This window comes from Passer montanus, unplaced genomic scaffold, assembly GCF_014805655.1.
Source record: "Passer montanus isolate IOZ18808 unplaced genomic scaffold, ASM1480565v1 scaffold55, whole genome shotgun sequence".
Lineage (NCBI taxonomy): Eukaryota > Metazoa > Chordata > Aves > Passeriformes > Passeridae > Passer > Passer montanus.
Window position 1 is genome coordinate 1,231,063 of NW_024370485.1, and position 20,422 is coordinate 1,251,484.

Consider the following 20,422-nt stretch of genomic DNA (forward strand, 5'->3'; position numbering starts at 1 on the left):
AAGAGTGATGACCTCTCCTTCTACAGGAGTGCAAAACTTTCAAGCGTCCAAACATTTGTCAAGGACAAAACACTTACTCTAAGGAAAACTAAGAGTTTTTTTGGGGTCCTCCCCTTTCACACTTAGTAAATAGTGAGAAATTTTATGCTGCAGAATTGTGAAAATCAAGCTAGCAGTTTTTAATGATAGCAATCAAAAGTATAATGTAAATAGTTTCTTCAGAGAAAAATACCATGACTAAAAGCATCAAACTAAGGAAAAACTTGCCTGGTTTCTGAAAAGATTAAGTGTCCAAACATTTTTCAAGGACAAAACACTCTAAGGAAAACTAGGAGTTTTTTTGGGGTCCTCCCCTTTCACACTTAGTAAATAGTGAGAAATTTTATGCTGCAGAATTGTGAAAATCAAGCTAGCAGTTTTTAATGATAGCAATCAAAAGTATAATGTAAATAGTTTCTTCAGAGAAAAATACCATGACTAAAAGCATCAAACTAAGGAAAAACTTGCCTGGTTTCTGAAAAGATTAGAGCAGCTTTTGCATCCCTTACACAAAGGCACCTATCAACACATTTTAGGAATTATTATTATTATTCAAAACTTATATTGCAACACTGCTTTGCAGTCATACTAAGCTCAGACCTCATTCATATTTTGCCAGGAACAAAAGAAAGAATACAAGGTCTGAAAACTTCAGTTTAAGAATGACACATGACTTCAAGCCCAAGCCAAGTTCTGACCCTATACATTAATGAAGTGCCCAGGAAAAGATAATGAGTCAGAAGGAAAACTTTATTCACCAAATTTTGCAAACACTCATTTTTCCACCTAATTTTTCCTCAATCCGCTGCAATACTTTCCTTCACTGTTCAGCCTATAAATAATCTACCACTAAGCCTCCACTTCAATTCCCCAAATGCCCTTTCCAGACTGGAGAAAGAGAAAGCTTTCAATGTGCCTTTTAACAAAGTTGTTGGGTGAACAACAGAACTGAAAGCTCATTTCCTACAAATCTCTGTCACACATCACTGCACCTCTACTTTCCACACCAATTCCAGCTTCCTGCACAGCCAGTTCTCCTTTGATGCCAAGGTTCTAACAGTATATTGAGCTCTATGCAGAGCTCTTCCTAGAATTTGTTTTTACCTCTTTCAGTGTCTGGGCAAAACTAGCATATGCTGCAGCTAATCCCAAAGAACATACATGATTAGCTATTGAAAGACATAACCAGAACACATAATTATTTGTCTTGTCCTGAAACCCTTCTGTTAGTGGAGAAATCAATTTTGGTCTCCTAGGAAGCTAAGGAAGTTTAACAGATGGATAATTATATTATAATTTATTACTTCTCTACCTCACTTGACCAGAACTGGACAAGAGACTCCAAACTTATTTGGAAAATATAAAGACATGAAAAGCCATTGCAAGAGGCTTAACTACTCTAGGAACTGAAAGAACTGACCCCCAAGATCATCTCCCACCAATGATTGTCTACATCTAAATGTTGATTGAGTCTTTATATACATATCCTTGGACATTAAATAAGTATTTTCCAGTAATGTAACATGCAACAAAATTTGTGCAAATTAATATTCTTAGAATTTCTTTCATCTTCTAATTATCAACCCAGAAGCATCTTGATTTTGAAGGCTATAGTTCTATCCTAACAGGCTCCTAAAATCCTATAAACTGCCAAAATATCAATGAAATGGGAGACAGTTATCTGTTTAATGCAATTATATGAATGAGAGTGAAAAGAGAATCAGAAAGCCCTTTAAAGATCTTCTGGTTCCAACCCCTCTGCTGTGAGCAGGATTATCTGTTTAATGCAATTATATAAATGAGAATGAAAAGAGAATCATAGAATGGTTTTGTTCAGAAAGCCCTTTAAAGATCTTCTGGTTCCAACCCCTCTGCTGTGAGCAGGGACACCTTCCACCAGACCAGAATGCCCAAAGCCCCATCCAGCCTGGCCTCAAATGCTTCCATGCATCTTTCAAATAAACAGACTTCCAGGGAAATGGTACAATATATCATCCCACCCACAGATATAGCAATTCTTGCTTTCTAATTGTTATGCCTTAGAACTTAACACATTTTAAAATAATAGCAAGCTTTTTCATCTGACCAGGCTAGAGTATTTAAGAAAAAACTTTTCAGGTCTACAAACACTTTAGCACAACAGAACCCCTTCTTTATATGGTGCCTTTAGACATGCTCCTGAACTCTACTAAAAGCAGATTTCTTACAAATACTTTTAGGATATCTCAGAAAAGACAAGGAAGATTTTTGGACTGCAAGTCTTATTCTAGTTCAATCATTTTTTCCCTAGCTAAAAAGAAACTATGCTATGCTTAGTGTTTTGGTTTATTGTGGTTTTTTTTTTTTTTAATTTATTTTTGGTGAGAGTCCTTAGTGTTTTGGTTTATTGTGGTTGTTTTGTTTTTTTAAATTTATTTTTGGTGAGATAGCCCACTATCTTGCTACAAATTTTTTTAACTTGTCTTTAGTTTTAGCATGGAGAGTTCAATCACTGGGCCGGAAACCTCTTGAGCAAAGGAATTTCTGGCATCTTGGTTGAAGCTGGCACCAACCCATTTTCCTTTGTTCTCATTAAAGGAACCATAATATGCTAAGTTAAATAATAATAATAAAAGCAAGCCAGCCCAAAACAAAACACCCAAACTAAAAGCAGAATACGAAAAGAATGTATTTTGAGTGGATTATTGTAAGAGAGGATTTCCCTAATTTGACTTTTTTAAATAAAACACTGTTTATTGCTGCAAAAATCTGTAAACGCGTCTTTCCAAGTGACTTGAACTTCTTCCCTGAGTAATTTGCCTTCATGTACAGTCCTTCAGTTTGAAATGTCAGGAAAGGAACAGCTGGCTATCCAGGCAGAAAATTCTACAAGCTGTAACTGTCACAAATATTCAAATGCATGCAGGAACCCAAAAAAACTCCCAAATATGAACAACTTTGACTTGGGACAAAGAGTCCAACAAATTCAATCTATTTAGGTAGGAGAAAAACAAATCATAGCAGCTCTCCAGATCACAGCATGCCAGAGGAGCAATGCAGCTTAAGACCTGCAAAGTATCTCTGTAAACAAGTTTTTAATTCATACCATGTTTACCACATAGTACAATATTTTTAGTCATACAAAGTAAGTAGTATCTTTTCCATGGAAATAAATAGCTTGCTTTTTATCCTTACCTCCCTTTCTTTAACCAGCAATGGTCACTTCATCAAGGCTAGTATCTGCATCTTAGAACTGTGACCATTTACCTTTCTCTACTTTAACCTCTGGTATACCTAAGTTGCACTACATAGCCCTCAAAATTTCTATTTTTTCCACACAAACAAAGAGACATCACAAACTCATTTACATAACACAAAATCAGCTTTTTTCCCCTTTCCTTCCTTCATCTCCTTGAAAGAAAGATTTGACCATTATGGGTGTACACAGAAAAAAATACCAAAAAACTGATGATTTTTTTTGAGAGAATGAAGCAGAGAAACAAAGCAGTGAGCATTTAAATTTGATGCAAAAATGGTAAAAAAAAATTAGGACTATAATTCATACACATTTATGATGCCACTGACTTGTGCTAGCAGTTCAAAAACTAAATCCTTAGCAAATCAAATTAGTGGCACTAACTTGGCATAGTACTACAGAAATTCATTTAAATTGTATTTTTATATTAAGAATATAGACAAAATGCTAATTTAGACAGGACTCAAAATTATTAAAGGCCCATATAGAATTGTGTTTAGGTTGGAAAAGACTTTCAAGACCATCAAGTCCAACCATCAACCCAGCACTGCTAAGTCTACCACTACACCTTAGAAGATTTTGCTTGCTATTCTTTCAGTCTGTTAGCTCCCATGGCAGGTGTCATCCAAGAGCTGCCATCTAAACAGCAACACAATGCTGAAAAGAGAGCAATGTTCAGCCATCCATAAAAATGACATATTGCAGGGCAGTTACCCTGGCAGCTCCTGAGGAAGTTGGCAAATTTGGGAGAGAGTAAAAAGGAACAGCCACTAATCAAACAGACCTAAAAGCCCCCAACTTCTTGGACAAGGAACTCCAGATGTCAATAGAGTGTCCAGCAGATTGTTTTTTCTAGAATTCCTGGAAAGGGACTAGAGGACAGGAGTAGGTGGAGAAGTGGGTGGTGGTGTCTGGAATACAGAGGCTTCGGGATTTTAGGAATTTGATCAGTATGCAAATACTCTCCCCTTCAAAGTACAGTAAGCTCTGTAAGACAGCAGCAAATCAGGATATCCTCCATTCCACTACCAATCACAATTACTGCTAACTGGAAAAACTAGAGATAACAATCAAAGTATCAAGGATATGTGACACTATACTTGATTTATAAATATGATACTGCAAAATACCCAATCTGGAATGGAAAATATAATTTCATTAAGACAAGTGTGAAGTAGTCTCTTGATCAGTTGAGACTGCAAATTCAGAAGCAAGCTCTGTGCACTTCCTACACAGGACAAATGCAGATCTTGGGGCGTGGGGAGAGCCCAAACAAACTAGCCTGTTCTCACCACATGACATCTGGAAGAGAGCAGCATAAATTCCTCACCAAAGAAGTGCCAAAGCATTCGCACTTAGAACGTACGCTGTCCAAAATATTTTCCTCTCTCAATATTCAGCAGTGGTGTAGACTAAACACATTGTGATAATAAGTGGGAACTTCACTTCCAAAGTGTACTTTTTTCTGTGTGACTTCCTTTTTATTTTTCTTAACGGTTGGTCATCTGGCTTCCATTTCTTTCCACGTATTAAGGCAATACTTGCAAAACAGCAGTACACGAAGCTGTAGGTTAGCTAAGGTGTATGAAAGGCCTGTATTTGTTCATGGTTTGAAAGGAAAAAAAAAATATAATCACTGAGGACATGCAATGTGGAGTCTTAAAAATCATGAAATGACAACTGAAAACCTTTTCAAGCCTAACTTTCAGAAGCAAATGCCTAATTTTAAAACATATTTGGTTAGAATAGTCAGACAAGAGTCTTCCTGTGGGTAATAGTAAAATCATTAAGTACAAAAACTTCAAAACATTTAAGTATAACACTGAAATGGTAAAATATGGAAGACAATGAAACTTTTGCCCTTTTAAAGTGCTTGTGTGTAAATTCTGCATATTGCTCAGAACTACTATACTGTAAGGGTGCAAGTCAGCTTTTGTAACTTTATTGACTTACATATCACAGCTAAAACGCAGCTGCCTCTACAGATAGACATTTTGCTCCTGTCTCATTCATTTCTACCCACTCAATTGCAAAACAAAGGGCAATTCTTTTCTCTATGCCCCAGGGCCCCATTAAACACCCAGGTAAACTTGCCTTCAAATGCAAACTTGTCCTGTCACTCACTCCACTGTATGGACTAAAAACATCTGTACAGTATGAAGGCGATGCAAATATTCATTAATCCTTAGCTGGACCAGTTTTCATTTGGTTTTAGTCTAATAGTCTCACACCCTTAAATACCCTATCAAATCTCTAAGGGTACAAAAGAAAGAAGTAAAGAAGTTAGAACTCTCCAAGCCTGAGTTACCACTGGGTCTGAAGCCCAGTCTGACAGCTAAGAGAACTGCAACACCTGTGACAGGGATCTGCTACGGCCAACACAGACATCCCACATCCCCCTGTGGGGACTTGTTAGGATCTCAGGCAGAGGACTTAAACGTCTGGGGACATTTCTTTAATGGGCCAGTTATTCTACACACAGAGAAAAATCAGCAATCTAAAACCAGCTATGCTTTTACATAATTCTTGAATGTAATTCAAGAAATAATATGCCATTAATTTCACAGAATTTGGGTTGATATGCAAATTTAGGTAACTCAAATCTGAGTTGATAATCTGAATTAGGATTTGGATACTATGAAAATCAAAGCATGGATATTCTGACAAAAACCAGCCTCTGCTGAGGTCAATACAGCCAGTAAATTTAAGAAGAGTAATGGCACTCAAGGCAAGCCTCAGTATCTTCTGTAATATTGAATATCCTTAAAACATCAAACAAACCCCCTGTTACACAAGCTTTTAGCTAGCTGTTTACTTTACATTTGGTAAGAACAATGTTTTATCCCAAAGGAACAGAAGCTATGCTAGGGACCTTTGTGGAATTTTGACCGTCCAAAAGAACACTGCAGTAGTTCATAACAATGTCTATCACTCTCACCAACCAAACCAGACAACTTCAGGATACACCAATGCAGCCCTTCTATAGTTTTCAGCAACACCATGAAAGAGTAAGATTGGCACAAAATTCTTTTGTGCCATTGAAGCAGTGGTGTTTACATGTGCCCCTGACATAGCAGGCTGCTGAAAACAAAGACTGGCCTGTAAACTGGCTTCTTGATTTCACTTAGTTTTCCCACAGCAAAACTAAGCCAGGGGGAGGGGAGAGCTATTCTGCTGTATAAGTTCACACAGTGGTAAGTTTTAATGAAGACTGGGCCCTGTTCAGACACACACATCCAAAGATGAAAGCCCATGATCATAAATTCTTACTGAATATTAGGAAAATTTCTTCACTGTGAGGGTGATTAATATTGCAACAGAATGTCCAGAAAAGCTCTTGAATAAACCTGAGAAGCCCGATACAACTTAGAAGTTAAACTGAACCTTCAAATCTGGCCCCGTCCCCCCCACCTTTAGGCACAGTACTGGATAAGATGACTTTTGGAGTCTGTAATTCCTGTTTCCAGCTTAGGCCAATTTAGCTACTACTTTCTTTTAACTGTAGTGTCACACAGATCCAGGAAGACATTGAACCTTCCTGCTGAAATGTCAAAGAAAAATAAGATACTATTACCAAATGTTAAACAATTTTGTGATGCTCAGTGGCTCCAATCTCATCCTGGCATTACTGCAATTCTGGAGGGTTTCATTAAAAACCCTTGCCTCAGAATCTGTACATTAAACTATCAAGCCAGGAAAAAGCCTATTCAGTAGGTCTAACCAATGACACTTTCTAAATTACAGAAATGATCTTGTTTTGATACCTTTCTTACAATGTGAAACACTTTCAGATGTACAAATTGTCAAGACAGTTGAAGACTTTTCTCTCCCCTTACTACAAAACAGCAGGTAGGGAATAGCCAGCTGAGGAACTTCAAACAGCAGTAGCAGCTTGGCTTACCTTCCTACTAAATGTGAGTATGAACTTGGCTCACTTTTTGTCTGAGTAGCTACTGTCAAACAGACCTCTCCACCTGTCAGTTAGGAAGAGTAAAACATCTACATTTATCTTTTCAAAAAAGAGTCGTTTTTCATTACCCAGTCCCTTTCACTCATTAGGGTGCATACATTTCTGGTTGTGACAGCAGGTGGTAATTTATTAGCACAAGCAGAGTTGCTAATTAATGCTGCTAGAGCTAGGAGCAGAACCTCAATTTAAGGACTTCAGCAGAATTCTTCTTCCTGCCCCTGTGCCTGCCCCATGCTCATCAACAGAAGTTTGACTGTTTTGGAAGGATGTTTCTGGATCACAAATGCCTCTTAATCTTTGCTCCAGCAGTAGCAAAGTAAAAGCCCTATTACAACTGATAAGAGCACAACAGGCTGCTGCCATGTAAAATGCAAGTATTTTGTGAAGTGGAGATAATATTTACTCCCTAAGCACGCTCGTTCAGGTCAACCTCTTTGTAATGGATGAAAATATGAGAGAATACTTCTAACAAAATATTCACCTGTAATTAAGCATAATGACATCAAAGGAAGGAAAAAAGAGGGTTTCTTACCAAACATATTAGCCACATAAAATAATGTGACCAAGCTAACACACTATTTACATTATATATAACTAACACTAGTTATATTCCATGCCAGACAGCTAAGAAGGGAGAAGGTTACAGAGTACATAAAAACTGGGAAGTAACAATTTATCAAGGAGTCAGTGGCCCTCAGCCAGAGCAGGAGCACGGTGTGAGACGGCCTTGATGCGCTCCAGCAGTCCCAGCAGGCTCGCTTCTTCTGAAGTCCAGTTTTTAGCATAAATCACTTCACTGTTGCACAACCATGACACCTTTGTGACACATGCACTGCACATAAACTGCAAATCTTTCACTGGACTGAGATGACTGTGCCCATTCCATTTCTCACTTGTACTAAGGATTTTGAATGGGTAACTTCCTCATAATTAGCTTGAACTGAAATAAATTATATTCATGTTGTAAATGATCAGTTGAAGATTTACATCACACCGTAACATTGAAGACCTTGTATACAGTTTATCCAGGTAATTCCTACCCATAAAGGTGACAGGTATCAGAAGACAGCACTTCTCAGGTATCACTTACAGTTCAATTAAAAATCTTAAAATGCTGTAAGTTTAGCATGGTAAATCTGTCCAAAATAACTGTCCAGTACAACATTGCAGCAGGATTGTTTGTTATTGCTGGGTTTGTTTGCATCTTTTGTGTGTGTGTTTGTATAATACTAGAAGGCAAAAATGACAGGTTTTTATCCCTGAGACAAACTGAGGAAATAATCTGTTTCATGAAGTGCCAGAAATCATCCATGGATGCTGGCTCTTTGTGTTCAGTTTTGAAGCTATACTTTAGCAAAGGAAATGTCACATGAAACCGGGGCTAGGTAAGAACTATTGCATCCATTGGAAGTCTCTCAGAAGCATCTTTTTATTTCTGTTCTTTCATTGTCCATTAAAGCTTTGAGCCACTGAAATGCAGATAAATAGTAAGAAATTTGCAGGGCTTTCCTAGGAGATCAACACTGGCAGGCTGCTCTGGAACTCCAGTGCAAGTTCACTCCCTTGCTGAAACTCTATCTTCTGAACACTTCCTCAATAATCTCAGTGCAGAGCAACCCAGATCAGGCTGCCTAACAAAAGGCAATCAAATTACAATGGCCAACTTTCCTGAAAAGTAAATTAGAAGCAGCCAAAGAAAAAAAGAAAAAACATTCCATCTGCATAGCTGTAGAGGCAGTAAATTCTACTGAGTCTAAGGACAGCTGGAAAGAGAAGGAAGCATCTTCAGTGGATCAGCTATTTCTGTAAGAGAACATCTGACTCTACATTCAAACTTAGAACCTACATTTCACTAACAAGCTCCAATTTTATTTCAAATCAACTAGGAGAACAACAGCAGACATGGGTACACCAAATCACAGAATCACTGCAGATGGATGGGATCTCTGAGACCAAACCCATGCCTTTGCTCAAAGCATGGAGCAAAGCTCCACTAGAGCAAGCTAAAGCAGAATTGGAGTTGTGCTCAGCTGGGTTTTGAGTCACTTAAAGGGCTATGAAGGCACAACTTTTCTGGGCAACCTCTTCTAAAAGCTCTGACCATGTTTAACAGTAAAAAAAAGAATTTTTTTTTTCCTTGTGTTTGAGTTTTCCTGTATTTCAGTTTATGCCAATGGTTTCTTGCCTGTCCACCAGGCACCACTGTGAAAAATTTGGTTCCATCTTCCTTAGTCTCCTCATCAGATACCTGTACACGTGGATAGTAATACCCTCCCCAAGTGTTCTTATCTCAAGGCTAAACAGCTACAGCTTTCCCTGCTTCTCCTCTGTCAGATGCTCCAGAGTTCCTCTCTGTGCTCTTTCAAAAACCCAGTCCAGTATGTTGACATCCAGCTAATCCCCACTGCAAGTAAGTAATAATATGAAGAAATAATTTCAGATTTGTTTTTCTTCCTTTTTTACAACAAGAGGTAAACTCTGTCAAGGCAGACAATTTTGTTATTTAAGCTGAAAATTTGATACTGCGAGTAGAGAAAGATTCAAGTGATGGATTTAAATTTAAGAGCAATACCCACAATTGAATTTTGCTGGCATTATGCTATTAGTTGCATAAAACAACTAATTTCAACTCTTTGTTGCATTACTAAAATCACACCTTTAGACTTCAATCAAAACATTAAGAATGATACTCCTACAGCAGAATCTGTATGATAAGGATTCAGATACCACCTCAGCACAAATTTATTAGTTAAAAATTAAAAATATTGCCTATCACTAATATCATATGCTTTAATAACCAGATATTTCAAGAGGAGAGATAATGTTTCAAGTCGCTCAAAAAGCTCCAGTTAAAATCAGATCAACTCTAAAGTAATTCTAGTTCCCACCTGCACTTAAAATAAGACACCTAACAAACACAAGGCTATGGCAAATCCAAAGCAACATCCTTCATATTACTCACTGTAATAATGTATTTCATTAAACTACTAGATATATAAATAAACAATTCAGGAGAGCAGAAATCTAACTCCTACTTTTTATTTCTGCTCAAATTTTTCCTCTGGAACTTTCTGAAAGTTTCTACCTCAACAACTTTTGTATCTCTTGGTACCACAGTAAGTTGCTCAGTCTGAATAGATAGAAATAATAACAATTACTTTGAGAAGTTTGGCTCATGTCCACGATAGAAAGAATGTGCATATTCAGCACTAGAACTCTGCTGACCTCAACTTGCCTACCTCAGAAATGGTTTCTCACTGTCACACATGCAGTGCACTCACAGTTGCCAGCTTATCTAGGAGGCAAAGTACACCTTCACCCCAAGTCACATCCCAGCCTTTCTGCAACAAGTGTAGTGAAGACCAACAAGAAATTCTCATAAGGAGATATCCAATTAGGCTTAAGAAGAAAAAAAAGAGTTCTGTGATCTACATTTTCAAAAGACCACCTTGATCCTTGCTCCAAATGACAGGAAAAGAAAAAAATTAATTACGGTGTCACAACTGAATTACCACTGCATTAACTAATGACGAGAAAACGGAATACAGCCATCACTGAAGTACTTCTAGGACAAGGCTCTGCTCTTCCTATCCAAACAAAAACCCAGGGAAAAAGTCCAACCAGTACTGGATTTCAGTTTGAAATCATCTGAAAAAGTCTTTTCCTAACAGAATCAGTTATTTTCTTCTCTATCAAGCTGCTTTCCCAAAAGCTCTGTGTACCAGCATCTTACACTGTTCATCCTCAAAAGAGTGTTTTGTTTGTAATTTTTGATCCTTTATTAAAATGCATTCTAAAGAAATAAGGCTCAAAGAGGACCAATCTGCCATATGCACACCAAAAGGAAGGCCCTGGTTCTTTCATATCTCACATTATTTCAGTGAAGAGCAGCTGTATGAAAACTTCACGTACAAACTCACTACATCAGTGCCAAGCTTCCAGAATGATTATCCCTTTTACAACAATTTCTGATTCATGTGTTGAAATTGCAATGCATATTTCTATGCTTTTACAAGCAAATCAACATCCTGCCTCTTTTTTTTTCAGCCACCATTCACTATTTTTATACATATATACGGATATTTGAGGAACCAAAAGGGTGAGCACCAAGCAACCAGCCAATGCTCCCAGCACGCTTAAATGAGAGTGCTTCACACCATTTACTACGGTAAGGCCCTTTTTAAATAAACGTGTGACTCACTGTTTGTTTTCTTCACCAGGAGGTGGAGTCTTGCCATGCCCCTCCATTACAAAATCCTCATGTTCCATCTGCAAAGGCAAGCATTGCAGGTCAGAAATCGGTGGAGCAAAACGCACATCACCTAAAGTGGCCCTTTTCATATGCAACAACTCAAAACAGCCACTTTACCACAGTGGCTGGTCCAGAACAGATCATGTAGTTTCTTAGCAACATATGTACATCTCCAACCCCATTGCTATGGTATCATTTCATAGCACAAATTTCAGAAAAATCTTGCAAGGGAAAAAGAATGGTTTAATGTCTATAGCAGAATACTATCAGTCAAGGTACATAGGTTTTAAGTTCTGCTCTGTTAAGGGCTTCCCTTGTCATTCTAAGTATTATCTCTATCATTTCTTCCCTACTCATAACGTAGGAATTAAGAAAAAGGTCAATCAACATCTCTGAAAAAAAATTAGAATTTTAGAAGAAACTTATTAAGCACAGAAAGAAATTGCTGCAAAAGCAGAGTACTTCTTGTGAAAAATAACTTTTCTTTGAAAAAAGACTTTAACCGCACATGCAGCTTAGTTAACAGGGTAAAAAAGAGGCCTAAGGAAACCTCAAATAGATGCTGTTCCAATGACAACATAAGGTAGGCATTTCCTTTGGCTCTCTTGTTAGAAGATTCCAAGGGCAGTAAGGAAGTCTTATGTCTAATTGTTTGCTTTTAAAATATCAATTTTAGCATAGATTTTCAGTTATTTCTTTGGAGAGAAAGAAGAATTACATTATATTTGCTTATTCATTAATTATGCAGTCTTCATTTAATCACTTAATGTAGCCAGAAGTTCTTGCACAGGTAGCAAAAACATTCTTCTCTTTTTATATAAAAAGCCAACACATGCAATTAGTATTTTATATAAACATCCAGACACAGTTAGCAATGCTCTACTTCATGTGAAGCCAGCAAACAGGTCCCACTGTAATAATCAATAAGGCACACAAAAAAGAACTGCATCATAATCACACACAAATCCATGCCACTACATTGAACTGGAAGGAGGAGGGAAGCACTATTCAGTCAGTTAACATAACACATCTCAGTCAGTCTTTGAAGGGGAAAAAAAACCCCAAACCAAACCAAAATCCATCAGCCACTTCCCTTGTGTCCCTGCCCTCCCCCCAAAAGAGTCAAGTTTACTCATTTGTACACTAATACTTCTGTGAGGTCAAAAATACTTTCAAAACCCTGAAATCTGCAAATGGACATCTAACAAGGACACAAGAAATTATGTTATTTGACTGCCCAGGCACAGCCCTAAGCAAAACCATGAACAAAAGGACAAAGTGGGGAACTGTAAGGTGCCAATGGCATCCATAAAACAGACAGTCGATCAAATATGTGAAAATTCATATTTTCACATGTACCCCCATGTCTCCCAGTCCAAATAGTATTTTCATGTAAAAGCAATGTCTGAAAACAAGAAAATTTCTATTTGCAGTTATTAAATAACTTGGACTTTCATCCATGTATTCCCACCATATCAGATACACAAATCTATTTGTAGTTCAGTCCATACCTGACTCACAAGAGCTCTAACAGCTGGACTCACACCTGTCTAGCTAAAGAGACAGACATCCATTCCACTTAATTCTCTTGTTGAAAATGCTGTAATACCAAGCGTGTCAATGGGTAAAATAGTTACAGATTTGTGGCCACATTGCAAAACAGCATGGTTCTGTAACTGAGAGCAAATGTTTAAGAATTACTCTTACACAGGAGGTATTTTAGCCTGTTGCTGGTATGAGACAAGTACAATTCACAGAAATGGTAAGCAAGGGAACAGTTTGTGGCCAGTACTGGGAAGATGAAATGCAGCCTTTGGGAGTAAAGAGGCACTACATACAGCACATTTAGTGCTAAACTAACAAGATAAACATATAAAACAGAAATTCAGTATAATGAAGCTGTAGAAAAGGAGGAATCATTAAAAAAAAGGAAGTGTAAAAGGCAATGATTTTAAATCCACCAAAAACATAACAATGGGAAATTACTTTATTAGATGATAGTCAGGAAATCTGAGAACTGGAACATCTTGCAGACCACCACCAACAAAGACAATCACTGAAGTACTGCTGCTAGAACTGTTGCTTTATTATGAATTTTATATGAAGAACACTAGTGACATCCCAGTTCCAGCATGCTTATCTATCAAAGTTTCATTAAGAGAAGTGGCCAAATAATGACAAAGGACCTGAGCTAAGAACAAGATTGTGCCTGGATCTCTTTTAAAGCAACTAGACAACCCCATCTGCTTTAAGAAACGTTAAACCAGTCTGCTGTACTTCAGACAGTAGACAGAAGTACCTGAAATTACTAAAACATGCATAATTTAAAAACTGTAGAAGATACAGTACAACGGCACAGACACTCACAAGAAGTTCACAAAAAAAAATCACTGAGTGAGGAAGTACTCAGGAACACAGAAACTATACAATATACAAAACAAAGATTAATTGGTAGGGTTTCATTGATAAATAAAGCCAATAATAAAACGCATCAACACACTAAAAAAAGTCATGGGAAGGTCAAGGAATCTACTATTGGTTAACTAGAAAATATCTCTTTTGAGTATGGATAAACAACTAGACTTGTAGGAAACACTTGGCTGGTCAGACTCAGAGGACAAAGTGCTGTATGCAGCCTGGAGGATGGTATCAAGTGAAGTGCTGCAAAAGTCTAGGACAAGTCCATTAAATATCTTTACCAATGCCTTGCAGGGCCAGTAAGGTATATTCTAGTCAGAAATTTAAGATCAAGTTTAACTGGGGTGAAGAGGATCAATCCACAAGTCTAAAGACAGAGTTGCCATTCAGATGGACCTACACAGCCTGGAAGAATGGTCCCTACAGGATTTGTAGGAATTCAGACAGGACAAACACAAAACACTTGCACCTGAGAGGCCCTGGCAACAATACAGGCTGATGAGTGCCTGGGGAGCAGTTCCATGGAAAAGGTCTTGGCATAAAGCAAGCTGGTCGTGTGCCAGCACTGTGCCTTGTCAGGAAAGGTCACCAGCATCTCAGGCTTTATTAAGAAGAGCCTTGCCAGAGATGAGGGAACTGATTGCCACCTCTACTCAGCGCTTTTTATTCCAGACATGGTTTAATGTACTTCCTTTTGGGCCCCCACAATACAAGAATTACACCCAGAACACAGACACAGGAGCCACCAAGGTGCTCAAGGAGCCAGAGCACTTGTCCTGTGAGTAAAGGCAGAGAGAGCTGGGCTGATTCAGCCTGGAGAAGAGATGGCTTTGGGCAGACCTTAACAGCAAGTGTCTGTACCTACAAGGTCAGCAAGCAGTCAGGCTCACCACAGGGGTACCTGTGAGAGGACAAGAAGCAGTGAGACCATGCTCAAACTAGAGAAAAGCAGAATGGACACTTATTTTCACCATAAGGACAGCCAAGGACTGGAACAGATAGCCTAGAGTAGTATTGCAGTCTCCTTGCTTCAAATTTTTAATGGACTGACTAGGTAAAAATCCCTCACAACATGTTCTGACCTTACAGGTGACCCTGCTTTGAGCAGGAGGTCAGACTAAAGACCTTGGAAGGTCCCTTTGAGCCTGAATTTCTCAGCAATCCTATGAACACAAGAACAGATTCAGTTTCATATTGAGAGATAACATCCATGACAAAAATCCCTACTGAATTCCCAACCCAGCAAGAACCTGCACTTCAATCTGGAAAAGTCTAAGAAAAATATCTTTAAAAGCTGCATAGTAAAAAAAAAAAAACCCAAATCACCAAAACCCAAAATAAAACAACCACCAAGAAAACATAAATTATGCTGAAGAAAGAAATACTGAAAAGTTTGTAGCAGATCTACAGTATCCTCTCTTTTAGAATAGTTCTATTCTAAAAGAGAGAATGAGTAGAGACAATGAAGACTCAAACTCCCTTCACAATGCTTCAAAAACATGAGAGCTCAGAGTAGAGAACAGTGTAGGAAAAAGGGAGATTTCATATAAATAAAATCCAACATTTGACTTGCAAATCTCCCTCAATACAAGACAACACAGCACTGAGGATACACAAAAAAGCAGCATGACAGTATTGTAAGAAACATCACTCCTTTGCTATTACAATATAAATAAAACCCAGCCCACTCTCAAAAGAGCACCTGTAAGAGGATACACAGAGAAAATGTACTACTAAGCAGACAAAAAATTAGTTCTTGAACAAACAAATTGCAACACTGAATTTCACAAGTCTTTGCAGGTTTTATGGTTTACGTACCTATAGGTACAAAGATTTATCTGTGTATTAGAGGATTAGAAACAATAGCAGTATAAGCTTTTCTGTTTCTAGCAATGACATAAGTTTTACAAAGTGAAAAGAGAAATTATATATAAGATCATTCAACACGCCTGATCCAGAGCAGCAATTTCTGCCTTCCTCTATCTGCAGAACCTTGATTCTAACTTTCCTTCGTTTGCCTGCATATATTAAACAATTTGCTGATCAGTGATCTCTATTTTTCACTTGGAATTTTGCAGGTCTTAAAATTTTTGCTAGGAAGTGACACACAGCTTATTTAATGGTCTAAAATTTCTAGAATAAGCTCATGAAGTAGTATCTATTTATATCTTTCTGCAGCACTTAAAAGTCACTTTATCAGGTAGTTCATCTTAATTTAAAGAGATATATCAGACAAAGAGCCTTCAGAAAACAATTTATGAGCAAGTAAAATGACAATAAAATTCAAAAAGTGTTGCTTACATATGCATAAAGTTTGTTCTTAGGCCCAGCTATCTATTAATTAAAGATTAAAAAATATTTCAAATTAAAGTGCTTAGGTCTTATTTTCCGAATGACAGTAATGATGTCATACTGCGAAAAGAACGAGAATGTGGTATTTCAAGTTTTTGATTAAGTGACTACCTGAGGATGAACTGAAGAGAGGAACAGCACATAAGAGCCACAGTTAGCTGGGAATACTCTTCTTTTTCTCCTCCACCCACAGTTCTTATACAATTCCTATGCACATTTTTTTCCCCACAAGTCTCTCCGTTTCCCTTCATTCTGTCATCACCCTATCCTGTTCAGCACTCCTTGAGTCTTTTTTTAAAGAAAACTGGAGCCCAGAGCTCTTGTGAAGCTCCAGCCCTCCACAGCATCCAGCAGCCTCACCAGATCTGGCTCACTGCAGCATTTGGAAAATGCTTCCTAAGCCTCGAGTGTCTCTTGACTCACAGTGTACACAGGAAATGCAGTTGTCCTCAATATGTAGAAAAAGAATGGAAGGTGGAGCTAACACAGAGGTCCTGGATCTTGTATTGCTCCCAAGGAAAGGAGAAAAGGTGGAATGGCAGAGGATCTGAAACACTTTAGCTTCTCTTAAGAAGACTGCAGAGGGAGCCATTGATTCCAAGAGCAGGGATCAAAGGAAACACACTCCACACCTGTTTCTCCTGGCAAGTAATGGAGAAAGCTTCAAGATTCTGGCAGCTGGAAGCAGGAACCAGAAATAGACCCTGAAACAGCAAGGGAGGAATTCAATAGAAAACTTCTATATATCTTTTAAAGGATCTGCCAGTTGTTGAACTCTGTATTTTATTATTTCAAAGTCTTTTTCTCTAAAATTTAGGCACTTGTGAATATCCAAATTTTAACACAAATTAATATATTGAGTGTTCTAAATAATAAAAGACAATCCATCTAATTTAAATCTATTCAGTATTAGACACTCAATATTTAACTTTTGGAAAATGAAATTTATCATGAGCTTCAATGTAATAAACAATTATACTTTTCTGTCCAGAAGTGCAACACCTGTTACTACAGTTTCATACTACTCTTTCTAAAAATATCTTCAATGAGACCCTAATGGATTTGATTAATGAGTAAACCTTATCTCCTAGATAAAGTCAGCAACACTCTGAAGGGTCAGAAAGTTTCAAGGGCAAAAGCCTCATCTTTCCTGAATCCCCATGTCAGAAAGCACATTTTCCTAACAAGATTCAACTCTTGCACTAGCTATCCTAGCCCACCAAAGATGAACTGAGCTTAAGAGAAACCAAGCATTTCCTCAGGGGAAAAAAGATAGACATTTGTGAGAAATCCTTTACTTATTATGAAAAGCTATTAATTTTAAACAGTCTTGTCTTCACCCGTACAAAGAAATGTACTAATGCAACTTCATCAGAGAGCTGCTATCACCACCTTTTCCTACTCATTCCATAGTTCCTTTTCAAAGATGGTTTATTTCCTATTTAAAAACTAAAACAAGCACCCCCCCAAAACAAGCAAAAAACCCCCAACCAACCAAACCAAACATAACCCCAAACCCCCAACCCCAAACAAACATAAAACTACAAACAACAACACCACAAATCCAAAAGGACTTGAGCCAGCCAGGAGATGAAGACTCCAGATTTTTCACCGACTAGCATCTCAAGCAGACACAACACCAAGGCTTTATCTGGCTCCTGACCAGCCACTCTGGTGGGCACCAGCCAAGGTCAAATGCTGCTTTCTGCAGGTTCGGGCCATCTACTTCCCGAGCTTTAAGTGAAGTGATTTCCACACAGCCTGCCCCAGGCCCAGCCTGAGACTGACAACAACTTCTGCTTTAACACCAATGTCCCTCCCAGTCAGCAGCAGCACTGCTGCAAGCAGCCCAGCAGCACTTATTTTGTCTCACTAATAGTTGTTTCAAGGAGAGTTGCACAAGCCAGTCCTCGAAACCCAAGCAATTAGTCACTAGTCACTACTGCTAACAGTGGTGGAAGCTGTGCTATAAAAAAAGAAATCTCAGACTATTTGAGGTCTGACAGAAATGTAATCACTACTACAAGTGAAAGGAAAGCTGAGTCACCTCCCTGTCTGGCTTCATTATAAGCACTTTGGACAAACTGCATTGGGGAAAATCTTACTCACTAGGAACAGATTAATTAAAATTTTAATTTAACTACTTTTAATAAAAATGCAATTTAGCTGCTAACACTTTCATAATTTTTTAGGAATAGATTAGTGTTGAGCTTGCATTTCAAAATACACATAGCATAGCGCAAATTGTTTAGCAAAATTATTCTCAAAATTTACTTCTTATATTAAATCTTAAATTCAGTACACAAATGAGAGCATTAAAAAAAACCTTAGAATTCGTGATTTAAACTTAAAAAAAAAAAAAAAAAAAAGAAAAAACAGCTCCTAAAATGAGAAAGCACCAAGTATTTTTCTGAATCATACAGAGGGAAGTCTTAAAGACGAGGTGTGCATCAAACAGTGGCTGAATTTTTGGTCTCTTTCAGGACTTTGTTGTATTGTGCACCATTGTGATGTAACTAAATTTTCACTTGAACCTACTTCTGCCTTTTTTTCCCTCCTCAATTTTGCCAAAGCATACTCTTGATATATAAAAATCACCACCGAAATACGTGAACCATCTCCTAGCCTAATCAGTGTTTTCTTGAAGCTTTTCAGCTGGAGCATTTCAACATTATTACCATTACATGGTCCTGACTGGTTTTCTGTTAGTTGCAGGAGAAGTGAAAACTTACTAGCATAATCCCTCTGCTAAATCACACTTCACATTCAGTATTCCCTGCTAATCATTCTGAATGCTAACACACTTAGACCACAGTAATTACATTCCAAAGTTACTAATCTGCCACTGGTGTTTGTTATATGCAGCTTAATAGTACTTTAACACTTGGCTCACTGAAACGTGACATTAACTAGAAGAAATGCCAACATGTTAACAGAAACAATCATTAAAACATGCATCATCTGTATAGAACAGCAGGACAGGCTGTCAGTGGGAACTCAATTCATCATTAACTTATGGAACTCAGAATATGTCATTTATGCTACAGCTAAACAAGCACAAAAGCTGCAGCAGTGGTTAAAGAGCAGAAGTTTTGCTTTTAGTGTCAGCTGTCACCAAATAGTCACTAAATAATTACAGAAATAACCTATGGCTCACTTTCTATGTAATATTTAAGATGTTTGTTAACTAATATTCTGTGAAATACCTAGCAGCTTAGCATGAGATCCCTGCTAAGCTTAAGCAGTTTTATAAATACCATAAAAACAACAGTCACACTTTGGAAAAGGTTGGGATCCCAGCCACATTTCATACTGTACAAATAAAAAAGTTTACTTAATCAAAAATTTATTATTTTTTTAATGCATCACTAAGTTGCTAAGTATTTAAAATACAATGGTAAAATATGACATGTGTGTGCATATATATATATATATTAGCCAAAGTAACATTCTGCAACAGCCAAACTAACATTCTGCAAATTATTTCTAAAGTAAAGTTAAGATTTTGTTAAAGTAGAGTACGCTTCAATGCCCCTGGCTCAAATTTCTCCCCAAATACCTATCCCCTGCAAGTCTTAAGACAGGAAAATTGAAAACACTCTCAAAAATCAGTAGTTCCATTTCTGTAAGACTTCATATAAAGTTACCAATTATAGAGAACTCTGTCACAATTCACATGGACTACAACCACTGCCAACACTTCTCTAAAGCCAATATCAAATGGAAAGAGATCAAAAGGCAATATTCTGAAAAGGCAGAAAGCCCTCAAATTGTGTGCCAACAGTACACCTGCATGAGAAGGGATGCTCTGTAAGCAAAGGCACAAATCAATTTTCCCTGACTGCCATTCACATCATAGTGGGACTATACCACATAAGTTCTCAAATGCACAACTACTTTTTCAATCTTTAAGCAAATATCTGTTTTTGTCTGCTTTGAAAAGTATTATAAACTGCTGTAATCAACTGAAGAAAAGATGCCATTGGTTGAGAAAAAACTAATGAGAAAATATTTACAAAAAAGAAAGAACCTTTAAAAGAATGGAAAAGATGAGTTTTTAAACTGAATGTTTTCTTAAGACTGAAGGGTTTTTTCCTTTAGAAATGAGACACACACCTGTTCACTGCAGTGGCATGCCACACCAGTACACTTCCTC

At 37.6% G+C, this 20,422-nt stretch overlaps 1 protein-coding gene across 17 annotated transcripts in view; it reads right to left on the reverse strand.

Annotated features, from left to right (window-relative positions):
* TNRC6B (trinucleotide repeat containing adaptor 6B) overlaps positions 1-20,422 on the reverse strand; it is a 132,306-nt gene that overhangs the window by 86,619 nt on the left and 25,265 nt on the right. For 6 of the 17 annotated variants that reach the window (XM_039725291.1, XM_039725293.1, XM_039725304.1 and 3 more), the window contains exons 4-5: positions 16,899-16,970; positions 11,446-11,513 (exon numbers count right to left, since the gene is read on the reverse strand). The exons of 9 other annotated variants lie outside the window; for them this stretch is intronic. In XM_039725291.1, coding sequence (XP_039581225.1) covers positions 11,446-11,513; positions 16,899-16,970 — 140 coding nt within the window. The remainder of the gene's footprint in view (positions 1-11,445; positions 11,514-16,898; positions 16,971-20,422) is intronic. 2 more of the 17 variants (XM_039725295.1, XM_039725294.1) reach the window with 1 other exon arrangement.